General features: G+C 40.9%; 2 protein-coding genes across 3 annotated transcripts in view; one reads left to right on the top strand and one right to left on the bottom strand.

Moving 5' to 3' along the window:
* The window catches only part of ryr1b (ryanodine receptor 1b (skeletal)), a 145,672-nt gene extending 133,083 nt beyond the window's left edge, over positions 1 to 12,589 (bottom strand). Inside the window, 1 exon segment of the mRNA XM_034230545.1 lies at positions 12,260 to 12,589. Coding sequence (XP_034086436.1) covers positions 12,260 to 12,307 — 48 coding nt within the window. The 5' untranslated portion in view covers positions 12,308 to 12,589.
* Positions 12,590 to 17,699: 5,110 nt separating this feature from the next.
* rasgrp4 (RAS guanyl releasing protein 4) overlaps positions 17,700 to 24,792 on the top strand; it is a 31,615-nt gene continuing 24,522 nt past the window's right edge. The window contains exon 1 of one of the 2 annotated variants that reach the window (XM_034230598.1): positions 17,700 to 18,171. In XM_034230598.1, the coding sequence (XP_034086489.1) occupies positions 18,155 to 18,171 (17 nt within the window). In that variant the 5' untranslated portion in view covers positions 17,700 to 18,154. The remainder of the gene's footprint in view (positions 18,172 to 24,792) is intronic. The other variant, XM_034230599.1, reaches the window with a different exon arrangement.

Genomic DNA, 24,792 nt, shown 5'->3' with positions numbered 1-24,792 from the left:
CATTAGGGCAGGGATATCTAGATACTTCCCAAGGTTTGACATAATGAATTGTGCTACTTTTAAAGCAAGCAGCGATGTTTTCAAATCTGTAATCAAAAAGCTCCTCAAAAACGCTATCTAAGCAGTTCCTGCCGTTGCTACGTTAGTTCAAACAGTAACAACGGACTATTTTTCTTAGCGGATGCTTGTCAATTTAAATCAATACATACAACTAATTGTTAAATCAATAAAATATTTTTCTAAATCCATAAAAGCATTTCCATTAATATTGGGAGTCATGTCATTACTTTGTCGAGAATGTGGCCATGTGTAATAAGCGGGATAATGTGCAGCGACTTGGTCATTATGGGGAAAATAACACCTTCATGTCGATCTAGATCCCTCCGCGTCACGTCGGGCTCCTGATCAGCCTGTCGGTGTTCTTTTCCCCATAATGACCGCGTCGCTGCACATTATCCCTTACATATGATTATATAGAGTCATTATTCATTTGTTTTAAAGCAGGAGGCGCAAACGCTTGCCTCGGGGAGGGAGAAAAAGAGCCACAGCGGAGAATAAACAGAAGGGCAACCATGGCAACCATGCAAGGGAAGTCTTCTTCGCTGCTTTTGTGGCAGACTACAGCGCCACTTACAGGCCTGGCATATGTACTACAGCGTCTCCAGCGCTTTCGAGCAGCAATGGTCGGCCGTGGCCCAACCTCTCATTCCCCTGATAGGTGGAGAGTTGACCACTAAGCGGAACACCGCTTTTGTGACGTAGTAAATCATTCAAATCTGGATCAATCTGGATCAGTCTGTATCAGATCCGTTACAGCCCCTTTTTTAGAGATTTGGGTATAGAGGAAAATAGAGAGGGTTGTGTTTCCTGACACCTGGTGAGTTCCCTGACACACCGGGGACACATATTCATGTATAAAAGACGTACAAGAGTGCATTTTGCATGATAGGTCCCCTTTAAGTTAATACTAGGAAGATAAAAAAAAGTTAACACACCATTTGAAAGTTTGGTGAAGCTTAATACAGGGCTGCACAATTTGGAAAAAATAAGTAATTGCGATCATTTTGACTGATTTTGCTTTTGCGATATGATTCACGGTATTGGATGGAATCATTATTTTCGTCCATCATTTTCATTATAAAAGAAAAATATCATGTTTAGATTTTTTAAGAGAATCTGTATCAAATAAAAATGTTTTTTTCTTAAGTCTGTAGAATACTATTCGTAGTTCAAATTTCTCTGGAGCTCGCAAAAAAATCATTCAAAATTGTATTTTACAAAAATTAAGCCTTTAACAATGAATGTCCTTACTGTAAATCCTGGGTGTCCAAACGTCTTTCACCGAGAGCCACACACAGAACATGCGAAGGGCTGGGCCCCTCACTAGAGGTGAGGTCAATTGTCTCATTAGTTAGGTTAGGTTAAGTTAGCAAAATCAATCAAATGTAAATGATTCTTGATACTTGAATATGCGTTAAGAAAAGAAACAGCTTTCCATAGGGTTTCATTTATTTTGTACAAACAGTGTTGGCAGCTCATTCCTTAAAGCAGGAGACTCAGATTGCGTATAATAAGGGGAAATAGGAAGGGGTTTATTTCAAGCTTGTTATGTAAATATTAATAAGTTATTGATTTTGTATTTTTTATCAACTAACATTTGTTATAAAATGTTCTCAACTTGAATTGACTGCATTTATTTGAAAAGTGGGTTTATTAACACATGAATACTTCTTTGTAATATCTGTTTACACATATATTTAAGAAGTACAATATAAGAAAAGCAAACATTTCAGGTTTGGGCCATATTCCATTATACGTTTAGAATTTGCTGAGTGCCAATTCAAAATGGACAATGGGCCGTAGTTTGGACACCCTTGCTGTAAATGAAATATTGCACAAGTCCATATTGCAATTTCGATAACATTTTCTTCAAATGTGCAGCCCTAGCTAAATACATTTCCACAACACTAAAAAACTTTGATAATGCAATAGATCCATATTGTTGATCAGGCTATGGGAGTAACAGATGACATGTAACTGGATTACATAATCAGGTTACGAAGAAAATGAACTGCCTAATGGCTTTCACTTTCTTTGGTTCATTAATTCAGGAGGTAAACCTTTACGTTCATAAAATAGTGTGTGTGAGCTTAACTGTGTGTGTTAAACTAAAACAGAGCATTTTCTGTCAGCTCAGATTTTATTTCTGCTTTTTGAAACTGTAGTATGTGCTCAAGTGTTTCATTGTTGGTGTGTAGGCTACTGCCTGAATATGCTGAGTGAAAGGCAGGTTTTCCTATCGATACCACCTCTGAGCAGAGGACACCATTTTGATCCTCAATATCTTGGTATCTTCTTTTTCTAAGGCAGGGGTCTGCAACCTTTTTGACCAAAAGAGTCATTTTGCCCCCTTTTCCAACAATTTGTTTTGTCTGGAGCCGCAAAACATATTTGATAGCTTATAAAGTTGTATTTATTGTTATATCATACACAACAATTACAGTTTTTTTGCATTTATTATTTATAAAACTGTTAACCTCTAATAAGAAACAAAGAACTCTTATAAGGAGAATAAAAAAAATATACAGGCCTACTTTAAAATAAATTAAACACAGCACTTGGGGAGTCCTCTGCACATTTGAAGGAAAAACAATACAATTAAATTGGCCCACTTTGAAATAAATAAAACATACAGCTGCACCCTAAAAAGAGTTAACTGATTAAATTATGACTGAAGATCGTCAGCTGTCTTCCTCTTCCGTGTTGTTCCTCGATACGTAAAGGCTGCAGCACCTTTGACAACTCGAACCGTTTGCTGTGAAAGCAGATAACCCTAACCACGCAGAATTACATCCTGTGTTCCTCCCATACTTTTATTTTCTTTGATGTATCCATAGTTCGCTCATGGAGCCGGGGGTCAGGTTATTCACCTGCGGGGAAAGGTGCTGGTGCGGGACCGTAGCAGGATGTGACGCATATTTTAGTTGACCTAATTAAAACCGCTTTGTTTTTTATTTATGTATCACAGTATCACCTCAAAATACAAAACATTTTCAACCATGCAAGAAAATATAAATAGTCCTACAAATACTTTTATTTTATTTCCTTCTTATTTTGTCTAAGCTCAAGGGAGCCAGAGCAGAGGGCTTAAAGAGCCGCATGCGGCTCGAGAGTCGCGGGTTGCCGACCCCTGTTCTAAGGTCACATTGTTCTGTTGTCTTACATAATACACTTTAGTAGAAAAACATCATACTAGGGCTGCTCAATTAATCGTATTTTAATCGCAATTACGATTTTGGCTTGCAACGATTATGAAAACAACATAATCGAAATAAAACGATTTTTATTTTTTATTTTATTGGTTTTTCAGTTGAATTATACTTAACGTTCAGGGTAATCAACTGTTAAAAAACAAACTGTTTTTCAAGTAAATGGATAATCGTTTTTAATAATCGTGATATAAATGATTGACCCAAATAATCGAGATTATGATTTTTGCCATAATCGAGCAGCCCTACATCCGATTGATATCGCCTTTCTCTTGCATTTATTTACCTTGAATTCAAGGTAAGACAAAGTAACGGAAAGTATACAGGTTAGAGTACTTCTATATTTTGATAATCAGATTAGGTAACTGAATAAACTTTTTATACAGGTAACGAGTAATTTCAACTGAACACATTTTTAAAGTAACCCTCCCAACACTGGTTGTTCGATTTTCACTCACAACTAAGCTTGTCTCTGCTATTCATTCACAAATCAATCTTGAGGAAACACTGACAATGCATTTCATTGACACATATTGTTTTGACAGCCCACACACACACAGACACAGACACAGACACAGAACACAGACACACACACACACACACACACACACACACACACACACACACACACACACACACAACACACACACACACACACACACACACACACACACACACACACACACCACACACACACACACACACACACACACACACACACACCACACACACACACACACACACACACACACACACACACACACACACACACACACACACACACACACACACACACACACACACACACACACACACACACACACACACACACACACACACACACACACACACACACACACACACACGCACACAGGCTTCACTCCCCTCCGGCTCAGTTAAACTGCTACAAAGTACCGCACATCAAACAGCCTCTGCTCTCTGAAAGACGATAAGTCTGGCCGCCAGCAGTAATTCAGAGGAAATAAATAAATGATTTCCGCTGGCCCGAATCCAAAATCTATTCTTCTAAAAAAAGTAATTTTGCCTTTAGAATAAGCAAAGCACTTTCCTGAGCAGCAGGAGTTTAAAACACAGACGTGTAATGAAAAATGTGCATATAGCAGATGTGATTTATTGAGTAAGACAAGTACAGCATACTAGCCTGGGAAAAAGATTTAAAAACACCCAGATATGAAATATCCCAGCATGCATCCCACTATAAACGATCCACCAACTTGCATTCAATCTGAACCTTAAACTTGAATATCATTGGACCTTCAAGTTCACAAAGCACACAATCTAGTTTTAATGGTTTCATCTCGACTTTTCCCAAACGTAATGAGAACATATTGTGCTATGTCTGCAGACAGCTTCCATTCCAATCCAAATGACTGCACCATGGATCCAGAACATTTTCCTCCCTGCCAACATTTTGTTTACAAACACACCTTCTGGAAGACATCCGACAGAGCATTGTCAGTGAGAAACGATGAAGTAAGCATCGGTCGTGTGGACTTGTTTAGCTAGAATCACTTCATGCTTCTAAAGGGCTTTAAAGAACAGTAGAAGTGGTTTTGCATTTAGTCAAAATCACATCAAGTAAAAGCATGCTGCTGTTACAGTATGAATACAGTATGAAACCTTATTAGATATTCTTGAAATGGAATGATCCACATTGTGTTTGACAGAGTTATATTATGGTTATGATTACTCAATTAAAGAAACAGTATGCTAATTGACTTACACAACATTAAAGGTGAACAGACTTCATGTTTAACTAAAAGGTCCCATGTCATGGCCATTTCTACTGACCATAGTTCCATTGTTGAGGTCTACTAGAATAGGTGCCGTGTTGGCGGGACGTTTGCAGGGCTCGCTGCTCCGCCCTTTGAGGCTCGAGGAGCGGACAGTGTGAGCTGGGTTACTGGTGTCGTTTCCTGGTTGCTGTCTGGGGTCTGCGAGACAGCGAGACACGGCAAAACTCAGCCTGAACTCAGCCTGAGCACCATGGATGCGGGAAGGGGGGGTGCTGAGGGGACTGCAGCACCCCCATCTGAAAGGCTCCACTAGCACCCCCCCCCCCCCAGCGCGTCACAGTTTCGCAATGGAAAATGAGAAATCCCCAAGGAGGCGTTCTGGGGCAGCATAGACAGGTCTTTTCTGTGTTAGAGTGTTACTCGCTACAGGGTGTACTTTGAGGGTTTGTGACTGCAGAGCGTTTACATGCATAAAAAGCTACATAACACACAAGGGGACGGGTGATAACCAGAAAAGCATGACATGGGACCTTTAAGTCCTAGCGCCAAATGTAGTTTGACAGCCTAATTTTCCTTTAAACTATACACTGTCAACTATATCATCTTCCTCTCTTGTCCATGCTGGAACTAAGCCTTGTCGCACACAAACACACACACAAACACACACACACACACACACACACACACACACACACACACACACACACTACATCAGTGAGCTACAGCAGCAGCAGATAATGGACGAGGGGAAGGAGGTGTGGAGGGCTGGAGTAAAACAGGGCTTTAGAAGTGCTGAGCCTTGGAGATGAACATGTCCAGTGGGTCATCAACACACACACACACACACACACACATAGCAGTTTACACAATAAACAGGTGGTGTGGTCTGCTCTCAGAGACCAGACATAAACACAGAGCGGGGGGGATTCCTGCAGAAGCTAAGTGACACAACTCAGTCTCTGTGTGCGCGTGTGTGTGTGTGTATGTGTATGTGTATGTGTATGTGTGTGTGTGTGTGTGTGTGTGTGTGTGTGTGTGTGTGTGTGTGTGTGTGTGTGTGTGTGTGTGTGTGTGTGTGTGTGTGTGTGTGTGTGTGTGTGTGTGTGTGTGTGTGTGTGTTATTTAATGGACCTTAATATTCTAAACCCTATCTGAAGATTTGCAGATCAACTTCCATTTCTGGCAGCATATGGAGTTAAAAATGTTACAATAAACCACCAAGGGCACATTGTACTTCAATAAAACGGACTGAGTTGTGTTGTTTGCCCGACTTCCGTAGACTTTACTTCAATGTGAAGCGGGAACTGTATGACATTGAAATATGATTGTGGAAAAATAGTTTGTAACCTTGGCATATAGAAAGACGATCACCTTTCAAACAAATGCAGCCTAGTTTAAACCAGGACACCTTTTAGCCTCATAACACAGTAACGCCGTATAGTTCTGACTGAAGTTACTATGACAACCTGTCACAACACACAGTCCCAACAATGACCTCTGTTCACGTGCAGAGACTCACTCCAACATCTACACACCACGTTTCCCGAAGGATGCTGGGAAGTAGGACACTGACTCTGGTCTCTCCCTGCAGAGTGTGTACACTTATAGTGGCACACTATAAAAAGAATCTGCTGCTATAGACTGGAACTCAAACACCCGTTCAAACTGGTCTGCCTGAATAACACTGCTAAGGTGGCATCGTGAAACAGTGACAGAGCTTTTCTATACCGTCACAAAAAGAGTCACAGCGCCATTGTGTCAAATGAGGGTCACCTGACATCGACTCTCATGTTAATGCGCAGTGAGACACTTCAGCACTGTGGCTGCTGTTGTGGGCTTTTTCACCAGACCAAGGCTATTGCAAGTGAAGCCGATCTCTTGACAGCAATGTGGGGGCTCAAGTGCTTGCATGGAGGGTTTTTTAGGGAGGCGTTTTGAAACTCTATAGCTGTAGTTCAACATCCACTTTGTTTGAGTGGAAGTAACCAGCTACTGTATAGCCCACCAGCTAGTGTGTATAGAGTGGTGCAGTGTTGATATGCTTAGGACCAACTAGAAGTCAGCGTCGCAAGGGCAAAAAGCAAATAGGATGCACATGCTGTATTTATGATACTTAACATGATTTGTTGAACAGGATAATGTCCACGTGTTAACACAACTTGCTGATTTTTTAGGCGTAAATGCAATCACTAGAAGTAAAAAGCAATCATAAGGCTATAAACCAAATACTTCCAGGGATATGGCTCTCTAACAATGTTATGTCATACAACAATACGTGAACATCTCTTCATCTGGTGTTAGCCACAGACCTTATTTCAGGCAACAAGATAAAAAAAGAGACAAGACACCGAAATGGCTCAAATGCTATCTAATTTCCATGTTTCAGGACTAGTGTGTGCACCACTCTATAACCAACGATTTGGGGTATTTACTGATGTATTTTATGTCGTAGAACAAAACGTGTGTGAAGGTAAACTTCTGTTGTTGCAATGTTGAGGTAGAATGAAGGAGTCTGGAACGTCGATTAGCCAAAGCACTTAGAGTTTATTGATCACAGTACATTAATTACATACGGCCGGGAGATCATCTTAGTTTCCCACCGTCCCGTGGTCCAGCAAGATCATTTCTGCCCCAGAATAGACCCAACACGCATCAACATGAGGAAACGCGGGCTCACAGAAAGCCCGCGTTTACCTAATCAATAGCCGATGAGAGACAATGAACTACTTGTCTCAAGAGATGCAGAAAGCCTGAAACCTTCCCCCCACAGGATATGGGAGAAGCGTTTGACCTGTGACCTCAACTTACACAGGAGTCTTTGACTGACTACAAGCAGATGTTTGCAGTATCACAGATTCTATAAAACAATAAGAAACTCTATAAACAGATCAGATTAAAATATTCTCTTACAACGTGAAAATCTCTTATTTCAGACAACTCATCAAAAACACATTTATAAAAACATTGACTTTGAGTTGAGGGAACTGGAAGTGGTAAAACATTAACAAAATGCCTGGTTTTAGGACTCGTGCCTGTATTACTCTAGACTGTACAACTATGCAAGCCACACTCAAGCACTGTGTGAGTCACAGTCACATACAGTATGAGAACAACACAATCAAACCCAGAATAGAAACGAGCAGCGCTGCTCAGTAATCTGTGTGTGTGTGTGTGTGTGTGTGTGTGTGTGTGTGTGTGTGTGTGTGTGTGTGTGTGTGTGTGTGTGTGTGTGTGTGTGTGTGTGTGTGTGTGTGTGTGTGTGTGTGTGTGAAAACGGTCACTGGAGATGTGCTGAAGAAGACCAAAGAGCGTAACATGTTCCCCATGTGTAACACTAACATGGATTCAGTATTTAAAGGATCATACCTCCTCTTGCTTTCCTCTTATACTATCAAATAACAATTCCATGGGGGTGAATCCAGTAAGACACTGCCTTACTAACACGCACACCTCCACAGCTTCTCATCTTGTTTGGAGGATTCCCAGCAGGGTAGAGGAACAGAAGAAAGGATAACACTAAAGGGATCACACTGAGTTATTTTGAGCTCCTCTCTTAAAATAGGTAACACTAGGTTTCTCAAAGTACAGGAACACATGTATTCCTTCCTGCATACTACTATTCAAGAGTCTAGTGATTTCTGATCTTGTAAAACAGTGGAAAACTTCCTAGGAATACAAAATGCCTCTCAATATCCATGCAACTTTCTTCAATCATGAAATAAGAGAGAAGAAGAGCAGCTGACAGTCAATGATGGGATAATGGTGCTTCTTTAACCCTTAGATGCCCTTAGAGTGACTGGACAGTACACTCTTCCTTAAGTGGGTCAAAAAGGACCCGTATTAGAATAATATGTGTTTTTATGCCATTGTTGTCATTTTGCTTAAGAAAAATCACGTGTATAATATTAAGTATTATATTTTGGTTCACACTAGAAATATTTTCTATTTTAATTTTTCACTATTTATAATTTTTGACATTTTTTTGACATTTTGAAAAAAAACGAAATTCCATAGAAATGCGTGTGGAAGCTTGGGGTAGTAATACACAAACTACAATTTCTTAAAATGTATAACATTTCAATTTAAAATGTGAATGGCATGATATCCAAAACATGTTTTTTGAGGAATAGCTGGAATATGAAATTATACAAAAAATGTAATTACAAAGATACTGTAAGAAAACCACCTCCCCGGGTCAAAAAAGACCCACTTATGCATCTAAGGGTTAAAACACCACTTTACATTTGTATTAAGTAAACTTAACCTGAGAACCACCTAAGGTCACTTTTCAGATGTGCTATTTGCAGCCCTAGTGAATTTCGTATAGCTAATTTATTTATTTGTTAAAACATGCGAAGGCAATTGCTTTATTTACAGCTTGAGTGAGCTCTGATGTAACACAGTTAACATAAATGCTACTCTTAGTATTTGACAAGCTGAGACAACCCCTGCGTAGTCAATTAGTTGACCAATCGCTGTTTTGGTTTTACTTCGCTAACATTTCTTGAGTTCATCTGACATTTTTGTAATGCTTTTTTCAAGATGAATGACTTATTTCAAAAATGTTCATGAGCAAATATCTGGTGGACAGAAGATTTAAGTATCTGTGGAAACTCAGTTTTACAGATCTGTCCTCTTTCTACCATTCAATAAATCAGCAAAATCCTATTCAAATCATGAACGTTTACCACAAAGATGTTTAGTGGAGTCCAGCCTTAACAGGTTGCCTGTCACTGTCATTTTTTGGTTGGTGAGCTTCTATTGTGACAAATCATCTTAAAGTCATCATTATGTGTCAGAGACTCAGAAACACCTGCACAGACTTCTTTGGAACACAATGTTTATTTAGAATATATTTGTTGGCATTTAGAGTCCATTTTGAGCAGTTTAAAAAGAAACATTTGTTCATTTTCTAACTATTGCATTGAATTCTTATGAAATAATATCTTGAAGGAGGGAGGCATATTGAAGGGCTAAGTTCTGGCTGATTGGCAGATGGTGTTACTATGGATGATATCAGGTGAATATACAGTATGCCTACAGTCACTCCTCTGTGCTGCCACTCTGTGTCATCACACCTCCGAACCTCCGCTATAACCAGGGAAACCCCGGCGGAGAGAAACAGCTGACTCACACGATGCCTCCCATCACGGGCCTCTAATTAAAAGAGTGATAACACGGAGCGTTTGTTGAATGCAGTAATCCAAAGACTCTCACAGCTACACAAACACTTGCCTTTTTTAGCCCGGGGATTGAACCCTGACCCCGTCTGTGATAGCATCAAAGATAACGCCATTGAAGTACACACATAAGACATTAATAATTCACATGGAGTTGCATTGTTTTTCCTTTTGAAGTGTTGCTGAACTAAAGGACAACCCCACTGAAAGCATTCAGAGTATGTGTCCCAGTTTCTGAAGGGAAGGAGAGAGACCACTGTAGCTCTGCTATGCCGTCAGGTGGATGTTGGACATCAATACAATTCTCCATGCCAATGTCTGGGCTCTTTTGGCCTGGGAATAATATGTCACACCTAGTTTAGATTCAAGTGGCATGGAGGAAACATTGCAGAAATCCATAGCATTGAATTACAGCTCCACAAAAATATTTATTTTTATTTGTAGAGCTTTTGTTGATGCTCATCTTCAACTCATTTTAAGGATGTTTCTCAGATGATACCCCACAGAAACAAAGCCTGGCATTCATTCAGTATTGTTGCATATAGGCTTTCATTGGAATTGTATCATGTTTTAGTTCAAAACATAAAGAAAAAGGCTTTTCTAAATAGCTTCTTCCAAGCTTATGTTGTTAAAAACCAAAACAATGTGGTTTTTTATAGCCAATAAGTTTGATCTGAGTCTAAAATATCACACAATGGAACACATTAAACTTACTTTAAAGGTTATTATTGGTCTCAATAATGTAAAAAATTCATCCAAATTCAAATGGTTTAAAATATTAGAGTTAATCGGTTCAGGTGTACTTTACTTTTATTTTAGGATTTTGTCTCTAAAACTGCTAAAAGTGTGTTCTTTTCCTGATGTTTAAGCTGCATAAGAATAAAGTGATGCAATGTTCTGAATTTCCAGACTGCTTTATCATTTGATTAAGTTGATTTACCAACTTCATCTTTACATGCACATTACTGATGATTATTTAAAACCTCTTTACTGAGAGGCAAAACAAGTTACTACAGTGGACTAGTGATAAGGGCCCATCAGTTAAAGTAAGGTACTTTGGAATATCAAACAAATATCGAAAATGCCTGAAAATCTGAGCTGTTTTTCTATGTAGAAGAATGTATTATGGCATTACGGGGTTTCTGAAAATGAAGCAAAAAGTCAATAGATATATAGTTTTTATAAAATAATTGTGTAAATATTTTGTGGAAGCATCGATAGTCAACCTTACAATATTGCCAGAATATCAATATCCATAGAATTTTCCTCACATCGCCTGTTCATAGCTCACAGTATCTACCTCTAGTTTGAGGAAACACATGTCAGCAATTCAGCTCGTTTAGGTCACTTTTTAAGGGGTGGGGGGGGGGGGGGGGGGGGGTCCCACTGAGTTAGCCCCAGTGAAGTGGACCCCTCTCCACTGAGTGTGTGCTGGCTGCCCCACAGAGAGCAGCTGTCCCCTGCAGCTTGTTGCTGCCTCCTCACCCCGCTCCGCAGCTCTACTTTCCTCAGATAAAAATAGCTAACGATGCTAACAGATGCACCGGCCCCTGTCTATCTATCTATCTGGGCTCACACACACACACGGGCGTGCACGCGCGCACACACACGCGCGCGCACACACACACGCACGCACACACACCTACGCTTGAGCCCAGAATACTCTGACATAATAATAAGGTGCTTAGGGGATCAGTGCTGTAAAGATCATAATATGATACGTTAAGATTCCAGCGCTCGCATGAGATGATAGTGATCAATGAGAGAGAGACGGACTTATAAGCGGGTCATGGTACATTCAGGGCACTGCGAAAATAGTCAACTATATATACAGAGGCTTGGCTCGGAGAACTGCAACTACACATTTGACTGAAATATCCCATGCCAGGAAAGCACAAGTGAAGAGGCTGAAGGAAATGATGCTGGAAGATCAGGTGTCAGTTTCACACCGAGGGTTCAATCATGAGTACAAATCAAATGAAACATGTCTTTAAACTCCTCTCCTCAGTGCAGAGCAGTGTGTTTCCCAAACAGGAAAGTGAGCGGGACTCACCGTGCGCAGGAACTGGATCTCCTCCTCTCCCTCTCCCCCTTCTGCCATCCTTCACCGAGGGTTATTGGCAGCTCCTCGGGAGAAAAGAGAAAATCCTTCTGTTCAGGATCTTTTTTTTATTTCCTTTTTTTTTACGTCCCTCCCTCTCGCACTCCACGTTCTCTCCTTGCTTTCTTCCTGCTGTACCCTCCTCTCTCTCTCACGCTGTCAGTGCTTGTGTGTGTGTGTGTGTGTGTGTGTGTGTGTGTGTGCTGGAGGACAGCGTGAGTCCTGTGGCTCTCACGGTGTTGTGAGAGAGAGTGACGGGAGGCTCTTCTCTCCTCTCGCCCTGCATCTCCCCCCCCCCCAACCAGATGAGTGAGGGAGGGGGGGAAGAGGGGGCAGGCACCTTGTTACACATTTACACGACTCCCATCCCACCGGTCCGCCATGTTTGTAGAAGTGGGCCACTCCTTCACACAGGGCTGACCCCCACCAACACACACACACACACACACACACACACACACACACACAGCTCCCTCTACATGTCTGAGGCTATAAAAGGAAAGTGGGGGTGAGGTCTAGTCTTTGGGGAGTGTGCAGTTAGAGCAGACACACACCTCTACTCTTCAAAGTGAATAAGTCAACTGCACTGTACAAAATGAAGCATTGGTGCGTTAACATTACATCAATGGGAGCTGTTTGGCAGACACACACATCTGACCTGACAGTCAGCTGATGAGGTTAATGTCATGGTCAGGTTATCCTGGTCTCTGACAGAAAACCCCCCAGGAAGTGAGTCTGGGAAATGTTCATACTTTTTCAAACACAGGTACTACATCTCCAGTGTAAGTTTGTGATGTCATTTGGCCAAAAATACTTGTTCCCATTGCCTTACATTGGAAAGGAGACGTCTGTAAATCAGTGTTTCTTTTACTCTAACAACCTCACAGTACGAACATAAGAATAGACCTTATTTCGATCATGAGGTACAACAATTGCAAAATGCGCTAAAAGCCGACGCAGAGATATTTTTCGAAGACCAGTTGTGATGTATGGGAGGCGGGGCTAATATAAAACCCTCTGGGGCCAGATCCCCAGATGATCCCGGATTGTTTTAACTCCTCTGTCAGGCCATTTCTGGCACTGAGCCACTTTCATAAGAATGAACAGGGCCCCGCCTCCAATGCCACCAAATCTCATGATCAAATAAACTCATCATGAACAAATGTAAGTGTAAGAATAACTGGAAACTTGGATCTAAAGAGGCCCTATTATGCTCTTTGGGGTGTTCTCTTTCCTGCAGTGTGTTATATAGGGGTTTCTGCATGTAAATGGTCTGCAAAGGCTAAAATAAAGTTCTCTCCCACACACTCCCCCTTCCTGGCTGAAATGCCTCCATTGACTCCTTTGTTTACTTCAGTAACATAGTGACATCACTATGTAAAACTCGTACTTCTATTGGCTAGCGCTCCAATACATTTTACGAGATAGGCTAAAGGGCAGGACATCGCTAAGCGGTTGAGCAATCACAACAGAGCCGGCCAGCTAACCAATCAGAGCAGCTCTGGTTTCAGACAGAGGGTGAAAAGAGGTGCTGCAGCACAGGCAGTCTGAGAAAAATAAGGAGCTTTTTGAACATTAAAGCATGGAGACATGTCTCAGTAGAGACACTACATATGAACCCTGAAATGAGCGCAATATCTCTGCTTTAAATATTGTACTATCTGTGACATTTTCAACAACAATCCAAGCCAAAGTTAAAGATAAAAATAATACTTAGAAATCAAAGTCTGGTCATCTCATTGTGGAAGAGGAATAGGTCCACATGGGAAAAATGTAGTTCTGAGTACTTTTTTGGGAATTCAGAGTTTTTGTTCATAGAAATCCCTATAAACACTTTAGGGAGAGAGTCCCGCAGGAGGAGAACCACACCTTCATCTCAGACTTCTGACCTTTAAGTTGGAACTGTTAGGACAGGGATGGGAAAATGGCGGCCCGCGGGCGGCCCCCACCTCCTCTTTTTGCGGCCCTCAGATTAATTTATAAACAACGTAATTAATAATAAAAAATTATTATTTTTTTTTTTACCTGTAGTACTGATACCGTCCACTAGACTCCTAGTTACGTCGCGAGCTGCGTAGATGATTTAAAATACCGCAAAATAATCTGTGACGCATTTGTGTGTATTGTGTTTGTTTCCCGGGGAAACCCTCACAAGAAACACCGGCTGTTGTTATGCCTGCTGTGACGTTAAGTTGCCTCTTGTAATTATGCCGTTACAAGCTTAAAAGTTGTTTGTATCATCTGAATTTGGCGAAACAAGTTTAATATTCTTAAAACCAAGACTTTGTTTATTTGAAATCAGATGAAAACAAACTGTCACGGACCCTGCCGTGTTATCTATGATTACTACGCTTTTCATTCATAATTTCAGCGGGAGGGAGGGGGAGTGGTGCTGAGGAACAGCAGAGTGCGGGCTGACAGGGTGTCTGTGTTGACATTCCCCTTATTGTGGAATAAGGGGAATGCAGAGACTGGCTACAAGTGTTTTAGGTTCAAGTTAGACAACTAATGTCTGGGTTAGTGTTCATGACTTCATGTGTATGTCATCTAATGGTTCATCTCAATACACACACATTTTCCGTGCTTTCCAATAGTTTAAAATAGTTGTATTCCACTGTTAAATAACCTGTTCAATACAAACATGCCACTTTAAAAATGAAATAAAATGTCTGTGAACTGATATTTGTTTAGTGAGCTTATTAGAGGATGTTTCCATTTTGGGGGGATGTTCCCTTTGATTGTAAAATGTCAATGAAGATGTCAGACTTAGTATATATGTTAATAATTACATACAACACATGGCATTTTTGTGTGTGTGTGTTCCAAGTGAATCTGCGGCCCCCCAATGATGTGGCCCCCACCACCATCAAAGTTGCCCATCCCTGAGTTAGGACATTAATGAAAAATGGCTAAATCATGTACAAATTGTTGCCTGATAAGATTATTCTTATTTAATCAAGAAAACAAATCTCAAAATGGTCTTCTGTTAGGATTGATTGTGGTTGGATTGATTGATTGATTGATAGATAGTGACTATCATTACATTCAGATTCATCAAGTGTCAAACTCTTGAAAGAATCCATGAAATCACCGTTTTCCAAACACAGTCCAGCTTTACACTCACATTAAATAAATCATAAATAAATCCCCTTAGTACTATTTTACATGTGTACCTTTATCTTTGTTCTCCCAACCCACTTGCACAGTTATGTTTTTGTTAATTGGACTATTTTAAGTTGATTTTTGCTAGTTATTCTGTAGTTTACATTATTAGACGAGACAGAGACTTAACATTTTCATAGGCTTAACTGCCCTGTAGCTATTGTGCAAATGACAAATAAAGCATTGTTATCCATTAAAAATATCTACTATACCTTGACACATAATTGCAAATAGATTATGATAAGACAATGTAGCAGAATATGTGCTGACAAAGGACAAAAAGGCTATTATCTCACAATGTACCAGCTCAGCCTGATGCCTCCCTGAGGGGAGAGCAGGATCAGTGGCACACCCCTCTTTATCAGGCAGCAGGATGCACCACACAGAAAAGGTGTAAGCCTGAGCAGAAAAAAAGAGCATCTCACAGAAACCCTCCTCCAGACAGAGTGCAGTGCCTCAGCTCTCACATACCTGCTCAGTCTCCATCGAGCATCCTCCAGCAGGCTCTGCTCCTCACCCATGTCCCTGCAGCAGCCGGCTGAGGGAGGTGTTCAGGGACGCCGGGAAACCACTCTGTCCGGCGGTTAGAGCCGAGAGGAGGAGAGGAGAGGAGGCGGAGGAGGTGACACGCCACTGAAGCAGAACTAACATGAATTCTGGGAGAATGAGTCCTGGATATATATACACAGAAATGACCTGCTGCTGGCTGTTTTTTGCCAACTCACGAATCCGCAAAAAAGTGCATTTGCGACGCAGCGCCGGAAGATGGCGACATTTTACTGACCATTCAACTTAAATCTATGTACAATTCATTCTTGCCCAAAATGATTAATAATTAAAAAATAAATAGCTCCAAATAAAGTCACGCAAGCATCACAGTCAAACAAAGGTAGGCTACGTTTGGTTGATGGGTTCGTGTATTTGTTGCTTCCGTGGCATTTAATTAAAAACAAAAGTAGGAAAGTGAGTGATTTATCCAACAGACCCTGAAGTAACGCTAGTGTTTGGCTCGCTAGTTACATGACTTTGCTAACAACGACACAACATTTACGAACTTGTCACACCACGAAATACGTTGCAATCTCTACAAATATATGAAGAAGGACTATTGAACTCTAAGCTTTACTATCTCGCCATACCTGAACAGAGTTATTGAGCGTTCCTTTTTTACTTTTCGTTACAGTCAATGTGCTTCAATATCATATTTAAAAATAACTTCCGTTTTTGTTTAAGACTTCCGCTTTGACAACAAATAACAAAATAAAAGCCTTGAAACAAAATGCACTTAATTCCCAAACTTTAATCACAAAAATAACTAACATATGGGCGGATTTCTTTTGGAAAATCAAAAGCTCAAATGTAATTATATTGATGAATTATAGTCAAAATGAGGTAGCCTTGTGTTATATCAGCATGTGTCTTTATATTAACCAGCTGTGTAGATTGCAACTCTTCCTGTTTTACAGGACTATTGCATAACTTTACAGTAAGATTACCACATGTTGCTCGGAAATAGAATTGTGAACTTTTTGTTCCTTCTATGCCGCCTCTGTTCCCTGATTAAGTCCTCCAATGATCTCTTTTCTGATGCAAATCCCAATGCATTTTTTGGTGTTTTGAGCTCGGCGTGCATGGACTGCAGGATTCCTGCTCGGTGCATCTTTCCCTGCTTTTCAATGCCATATCGCCCCCTCTCTCTGCCAGCCAGTCCGCTTCCTCCTGCAGCAAAGAAGCCACCTCTGCAGACTCGGGGGACATTAATGTCCCCTCTTCCTCTTGGTGTGTTCAAACAAGGATGTCTTTGAGGCTCCCTGTCCAGCTGCACGGCCACATTCACCAGCACAAACACTACCTCCCTGTGTAATCACTTGCCACCCTGAGAAATGACAGAGGGAGTTAAATAAAGGAGAGAAGGGGAAAATAAGGGTGATAGACTTGATTTGGTGGGCCATGGAGACCCTACACCCATGTCATGATTCAACAAACATCTAATGATTTATTTTCAGGAACTGATTCCTTGCCACACAAATCTGCACCAAAAAGTAGCACTGAGGTGTGGCCTGTTTCTTTTTTCTGATGCTCTAAAAAGAACCGCAGATGTCGCTTCCTGGAGTACACCGATGATTGCTCATCACTATCTCTAACCCTCCTCCTTCCTCTATGGGTACTGCACGGTGCTCATAGTCTCTCCTCTCCCCTCCCCCTTGCACACACAGAAACTGATGTGAGTTCCCCTATCTGTCAGAGCCAGTTCCTCCATTTAAGATGCTGACTTGTTTATGTTGAAGAGAGCAAGTGAATGACTGTTCTCTACTTTGGAGCTTTGTTACAGCGCTTTTCTCCGCTTTGCATGAGAGCATGAAGTGTGTTCTGTTGCTGATTTGTGGTAGATAGATACCTTCAGATAGCAGAGAGGGAGGCTGACTGGCACACAGAGTGGATTTGAAGCAGCAGGCGGGAAGTTTGGTCTAGTCCATGACTGGTGGGTGGGCAGCTCTTCGTCCTGTGCCTGCTCTTGCTATCCTGAACACATAATAAGAGGACACAGAGGAGGGAGGAGGAGGAAGAGGAGGAAGAGGAGGAGGAGGAGGAGCGGGGTCATCCATGGAGCTGTAGGGGACGCGCTCAGATGCCCGTGTGGATTCCCAGAGGAGGAGGAGTGCTGCTGAGGAGAAGAGCTCTGCGATGAACAAGACCAAGAGGTAATTAGAAAAGAAGAGAGAGAACCAAAACTGAGAGTCTGCAGCAGTTTCGGAGCAAGTGTGTGTGCAGCGGAGATGTGTGAGGTTGTGAAAGTGTGGTTTGTGCAAAAGGGCTCTTGACAATTCAAAGTGGAATGAGGGCATTTAGTTGTGTTTTCTGACACTCTTTTTGAGACAGTGGAAAAAGAAACACACACACAGTCCCAGCTAATGTGTTCGACCTGTTTACCGGCGGAGTATCAACACCTTCAATTGTGTGTGTGTACTGCACACAAGCGCGCTCTGACAGTCAACAGTGATGCGTGCCTGCTGAGCCGCCTGCTCACCTTTCCATGGAAATGTGTTGTGCTGTTGGTGCTCTAACCTCCATTTACATGTCGGTCCACTCAGGGTTTGTGTATGTTCTTGCATTAGATCTGAGATGCTGATGAGAAAGTCCACGTTTAGCAGACGTTGTTGTCACTGGTGCTTTTTCACTGCTGTAGTTGTGACCACAGCACTTATCAGATGGCCTGGAATGAAAGGAGCTAAAGTGTTACGAGAGTGAGTGAGTGAGAGTGTGTGTGTGTGTGTGTGTGTGTGTGTGTGTGTGTGTGTGTGTGTGTGTGTGTGTGTGTGTGTGTGTGTGTGTGTGTGTGTGTGTGTGTGTGTGTGTGTGTGTGTGTGTGTGTGTGTGTGTGTGTGTGTGTGTGTGTGTGTGTGTGTGTGTGTGTGTGTGTGTGTGTTGTAGCCAGGTTTAAGGTGGACTGATGGAGTGGCTGTGCTTCCCCTTCAGTGGGGAGCTTATCGTACTGCTTTAACATTGCTAACCTTCTCGTAGCATTTCCCAATACACTGACTTCACTTTTTTCAAAGGTCAACAGAATTCAACGTGTACTAAACTGAGGGTCACATAATTCAGAAGGCAGACACAGCTTTTTCATCTTTTAAATGATAATTTTGTATTGATGTTCAAAACCAAAAAAAGCATCTAAATACCATATCAGGAAATGACTGCTAAATAAGCTACATGTTGCTATAGCTGTAAAAAGACATTTGAAAACATGATTAGATATACTTAGTTGATCCCAAATTGTGTTGTTTCAGCAGAATGTAAAAAAACATGAATTAATAATAAGGAAAACAAATGTAAATATATACATAATAACAATAGACAGATATAATGTATTCATAGAATACATTATATGAAATATACAAAATAAATTAAATACAATTACTAACCTACTACCAAATAAACCATACATATGAAATGCAGTGAGGTAGAGTTCCAGTACAAAATGTACAAATTGTTGAGGGTTACAAGTTAAACGCTGTGAAGGTAAAAAGAATAGCCAAATAAGGAGCTGGTTATTAATACATGTCCTTCATGAGACTTGAGTTCAAGAAAGGAGGCAGAATTCAGAAGGTTTGTATTTGTATGAGCTGATTTGACGGCACATCGTCCTCTCTCTCGTCCTCGCTCATCCCAGAATGGTGTCCCTCCACCTGTCTGCTCCTCCCATAGAGGAGTCATCAGATGTTTGGGCATATGTGATACAGATGGTCAGGGATGGATCAGGCTTGCAAAAGAGATTCGTCCGCAGGTGCATTTCAGGAGAAGGGAAGATGTGCGTTTCTTTATCTGCAGCTATCCTAAACACGTTGTTATGTCTCATTTCATATTGCATTGCTTAGATTGCTTTCATTTCATTTTGTGTCCATGCAATAATGGCAACAAACCAAAAAGCCTCTTGCTGCTGCATTTCTGATTCTTTTAAGTGACACATTCTGTGTGGTAGCAACATCCATGCGATACAAAAGAGACCTTTTTGTTGTAATGGAATCCTGGTGTTTGCTAAATAAATAAATGCATCTAGCCCAATAATGATACATATGGTAATGCTACCTGCTGTTAGCGAGGGGGGGGTTGGGTTATTTTGAGATGAGTGACAGCGTGTTACTGCTTTGGTTGCGTGACTGTATGTCGGTTGTCAGGTTAACTTGTGGTCCCGAGCTGCACATAACGAGAACTGTCTGATCAGTGTAGAAAAAAGTGACGTCATTATATCAGAGATATCTGGGTGACAAATTATATATATGAAAAAAAACACCTGAACATCAGTCAGATTTAGTTTTAGATTGTAGTTTGTATTTCCATTTAACTTTATTCTTCTACTTTTTACTTCACAAAATGTATTTAACACACAGTTATTTGTACATATATAAACACATGATATGCTGATTTTGTAGAACTGTAGTACTTATCAATATTTCACATATATACAGTTGGACCACATCAACAGCTACTTAAATGCTTCTACGTGTGTACGAACAGGATCATATAATAACCATAATAACATGAAACTGTGCAAAGATTCATCCTGCGTGTACTTTATATTGATGTGAAAGGTACGGTGGCCAATGGGGGCAAACACGTAACAACAGCCCAAAACACGAAATAGAAACACACTGCAGTTTCAAACATGATGCAAATTAAAAAACACAAATGTGCCAAAACACATAAAGCAACTTCTTTCCTAACTTGATGAAACCCGAGCAGGTTTAACCAAAAGCACTGCAAATAAGAAGCTCAAAACACAACAGAAGCGGGTACACTCAAGAGGGATGACACAGCTGGGACCAGAGCGCTTGTTTACGTTCGGGGATTATAAAGTTGTCCAACTGTCATTGTTGTTGGAAGTTTACCTAAAATGTTAAAACATCTATTGGCTTGTTTTAACATTATGATCAAATGATTCCTTCCGATATTATTGCAGATCTGCTGTAAGCAAGCTAGCTAACATAGCTAACGTAACCTAATCATTTCATTTTGGCCAACTTTATAATTCCTAAATGTCAACACGTGCTCGTTCCCAGATGTGTGCATCACTTTTTAGTATCCCCTGGTTTCCATTTTGTGCAGCGTGTTGTTTATGCAGAGCTTTTAGTACACACTCTGCATGTTTCGTAAAGTTGTGCATTTTTTCGAAAGTTGTGAAGTTGGTGAAGATGTTTCTTCCTCTGCATTTGTTTCGGCACATTTTCGTTTTTATAATAATATATCGTTTTTGAAAGCGCAACGCTTTTCTCCTAATGTAATTGTTTTGGGCTGCTGCAGCGCGTTTTCACAGGTTGGCCACCATAGCATGGGCCATTGTGAAAAATGTGTACTTGTTGTACTTTAAGTACATTTAGATGCTAATACTTTTGACTTTCAACATTTTGATATCAGGACTTCTACTAGTAATGGAATATTTTAAGAAAATAATATTTATACTTTTACTTAAAAAAAGGATCTTAGTACTTTTTCCAGTACTGAGAATGAAGCAGAATTACTGATTTAGATGCGTGTGTACAGCTGGTGTGCACAGGTATGATTTGACCGTATTAGCCTTTGACAGAGTCCCCCCCCTGCACTCCCCAACACTTATACTTCATGCATTTGCTGTAGTTTTCCTAATACTAACTACAATGGTGGATACAGTGTCTTTATTGTGTCAGCACATGGATGAATGGCTCCTTGCAGTCGATGCAGAGGGAACAAGAATGCAGGTTGTGAGAGGGGACAGGCAGAAAAAGAGCAGTGCACAAACAAGGCCTTCAAAGGGCCCTGGCTTCAATTAATCAATTAAGGGAAGAAAGAGAGGAATTTGCATATCCCCCCGCCAGTGTGAGAGTGAGAGAGTGGTGGGAGGGAGGGGAGGGAGGGGAGGGAGGGGAGGGGGAACTGGATCTGTAGCCAGGAGTCTTGACATGGATGGGAAAGGGAGTGAGAGTGGGCTTTCCAGAGAAAAAAACACTGTTTCCTGAATGGCTTGAATAGGGCAAGGATGGAGGAAGAGGAAAAGAGTTGGTGAAGAGCAGTCAGTAGGGGAAAGGAGCTGTGGAAGGTCTTCCTGAAACAAAACTCAGTGATATGATGTACCAGGGTTGCAGTTGGATTGTCAAAAAATCAATGCCTTTTGTGTTTTTCTAACCACTTTTCCTTTACATCAGAGCAAAACGTCATAGGGTAAAAGACATATGGGAAGGAGACAGCGGTAAATAAGAACATCTTAAGCAAGTGGGAGATTTAAAGAGGCCCATTATGCTTTTTCGGGCTTTCCCTTCTGTGTAGCGTGTCTGCAAAGTCTAAAATCCCTGTGTTCCCTCCAATCAGAGTTTCTCTCGCACACACTCCCCCCTGCCTGAAATGCCTCCATTGGACTCCTTTGTTTACTTCGTAAAATAGTGACATCATTATGTAACAATTCTAGAGTTGATCAATCAGAACAGACTAAGCTCTGGTTTCCGACAGAGGGTGAAAAAAGGTGCTGCAGCACAGGCAGTATGAGAAAAGAAAAAGAGCTTTTGGAAGATCAATTATTTCCGTACATTGACTAATAAAAGAAAATCAAGATACTTTGCCCCCTGCGTCATTATCAAGTTGTTTCATGCAGGCTTTACAAACAAGGGCAACATTGAAAAATGCTGTATATGACTTCATTACCAATGTGAAACTAAATGGTTGTGCGCACTCCTGTCCACTTAATAAACATGAATCCCTATCAGTATGATTGTTTGAATATATAATACGTCATGGAACATTTACATTACTTGTTAGGCCTACACATTTACTACTGTGCATATCATCATTCAAAAATGTTTTATAAAAGATGCTTATCCACCATCCAACTCTGTAGACACTTTGAAACCTTATTTGATCATTTAACAGTAATTAGCGTAACATTTATATTTCGCCTTTGGCTTAATTGTTGAAAGTTCAAAACAAAGCACTTTTTCAAGTTACAGCATAAGATGTAAAATGATAAGCTCCAGATGTGTCAGTCACGTCGGTTGTTTCTGTGAACGGTCGAAATAAATGTTGCGGTCGAAATAAATGTTGCGGTCTAAAGGTATTGTGGGACAGCATTTTCTCCTTTCCTTTCGTAAAGGATGGTCCAGTAAATCCTAAGTTAAAGGAGAACACAAAAGAAGCATTGAAGCTCCATTCCTATTATCCAGAGAGTTTACAACAGCATGGCTGCCACTTAGGTACTTTTGGGTCATTTCACTTCTTTAGGAACCTTCCGAAGCAAAACAGACTGATCGCCTGGAACCCTAGACTCATATACTTCAAACTGGTTTATTAAGGTTTTCCCATATTGCAGTGATGTGTTTCCCTGTTAAATATAGTGGGGTAATTATTATGTATCTGCCTCTTAGGGAAAGAGGAATGCAAATGTCCAAACAAACATACAGTAACTCCATTTGTGTTCAGATTTGCATGCGAGCCCACGGCACGCTGACTCTATTTACCAACAGCTCTGTGTCTCTCCAAAGTTGCACAGAAAAAGTAACCACTGACTGCCGTGCGTTACCTGCTGTCAGAGGGAAATTCCTTGACAGATGTCATGACATAAAAACATTTCCCCATCAGCACTCCTGCCTGTAGCAGGCTTCTCGTATGTGCGGCTGTTTGAGTCAGACAGAGAGATGACAGGTAAAGGGCACCAAGATAAGAAAGCCAAATGTATGATAATGAATGAGTCATCATGTTTTTCTTTATTTCAACATAGCCCACCTACTTAATTCGCTCATAAAATGCAAAGAAAAAAACCAGTGTGACTCGAATGGATCCGGGGGTGGGGATTGTGGGTTCACACCACCTGGGATGAGTATGGTTTATACTTAAAGGGCCCCTATTATACTGTTTTTCATCAATATATCGTAGGTCTCAGATATATACAAAACATGTCTCTGAAGTGATTGGCTCCAAACACCAAACAGATCATTGCATCATCCCATAATCCCCTCTGTTTCAGCCCTGTTTCAAAAGTGCTGATTCTCTGTCTGTTACTTTAGATGAAAATAAGGAGCCACTCCCCTCCGAGAGATATTTGGTTAAAAAGAACACAATGGTGCTCTAGGAGGAGATTCAGGTGATAAGGTGTGTGGGGGCCAATAAATCGTTATGACATCATAAAGTGGCCAGGTTTTTATATAAATGGATCAGGACAAAAAGTGAGAGAATCTTTTTTCCTGAAACTTTCAGAATCTCTTAACACAGAGGGGACATATGTTTATGTATTAAAAAAGTGGATTTTGCATAATAGGTGACCTTTAACCTCTTCTGCACAGCACCCCCGATACCGGGGGGAAACGCGTCATCTGCAGGAAACAGCGTCTGAGGGCATCTTAATATTCAATAAACTATGAATGTTTTATATCCATGTAACGGGAAGAAACTCAGCTAACTGATTTTTTTTTTTTTTTTAAACCCACAAAGCTAGCACCGAGCCTCTGAATTAGCTACGAGCGAAATAATCTTAAGGCTGTTAGCACATAACTCTAGCTACACTGATCGATATACTTATTGGATCTGCACAAACAAGCTTGGATAACATCCTGAGAGTCCACAGATTATAGAAATATAAGGATCATCACTGAGCGATCAGAACTCGTGACAGGGGAAGCAAATACAGACAACACACGAGTAGCTTTAGGTAGCAAAACACGGAGATATGCTCACCTTAGCTGTTATTCTGATCAAAAGTCGTGTTCAATGGCATTAAAACGAGAAAAAACACGGCTGAAGGTTAATCCATAGGTTATAGCAATGTCTGTCACTTTGAAAAAAGTATTGATAATCCATAATCCCAT

Source organism: Gymnodraco acuticeps, unplaced genomic scaffold, assembly GCF_902827175.1.
Source record: "Gymnodraco acuticeps unplaced genomic scaffold, fGymAcu1.1, whole genome shotgun sequence".
Lineage (NCBI taxonomy): Eukaryota > Metazoa > Chordata > Actinopteri > Perciformes > Bathydraconidae > Gymnodraco > Gymnodraco acuticeps.
Note: the sequence above shows the minus strand (reverse complement) of the source record. Positions and strands in the feature narration are given on the sequence as shown.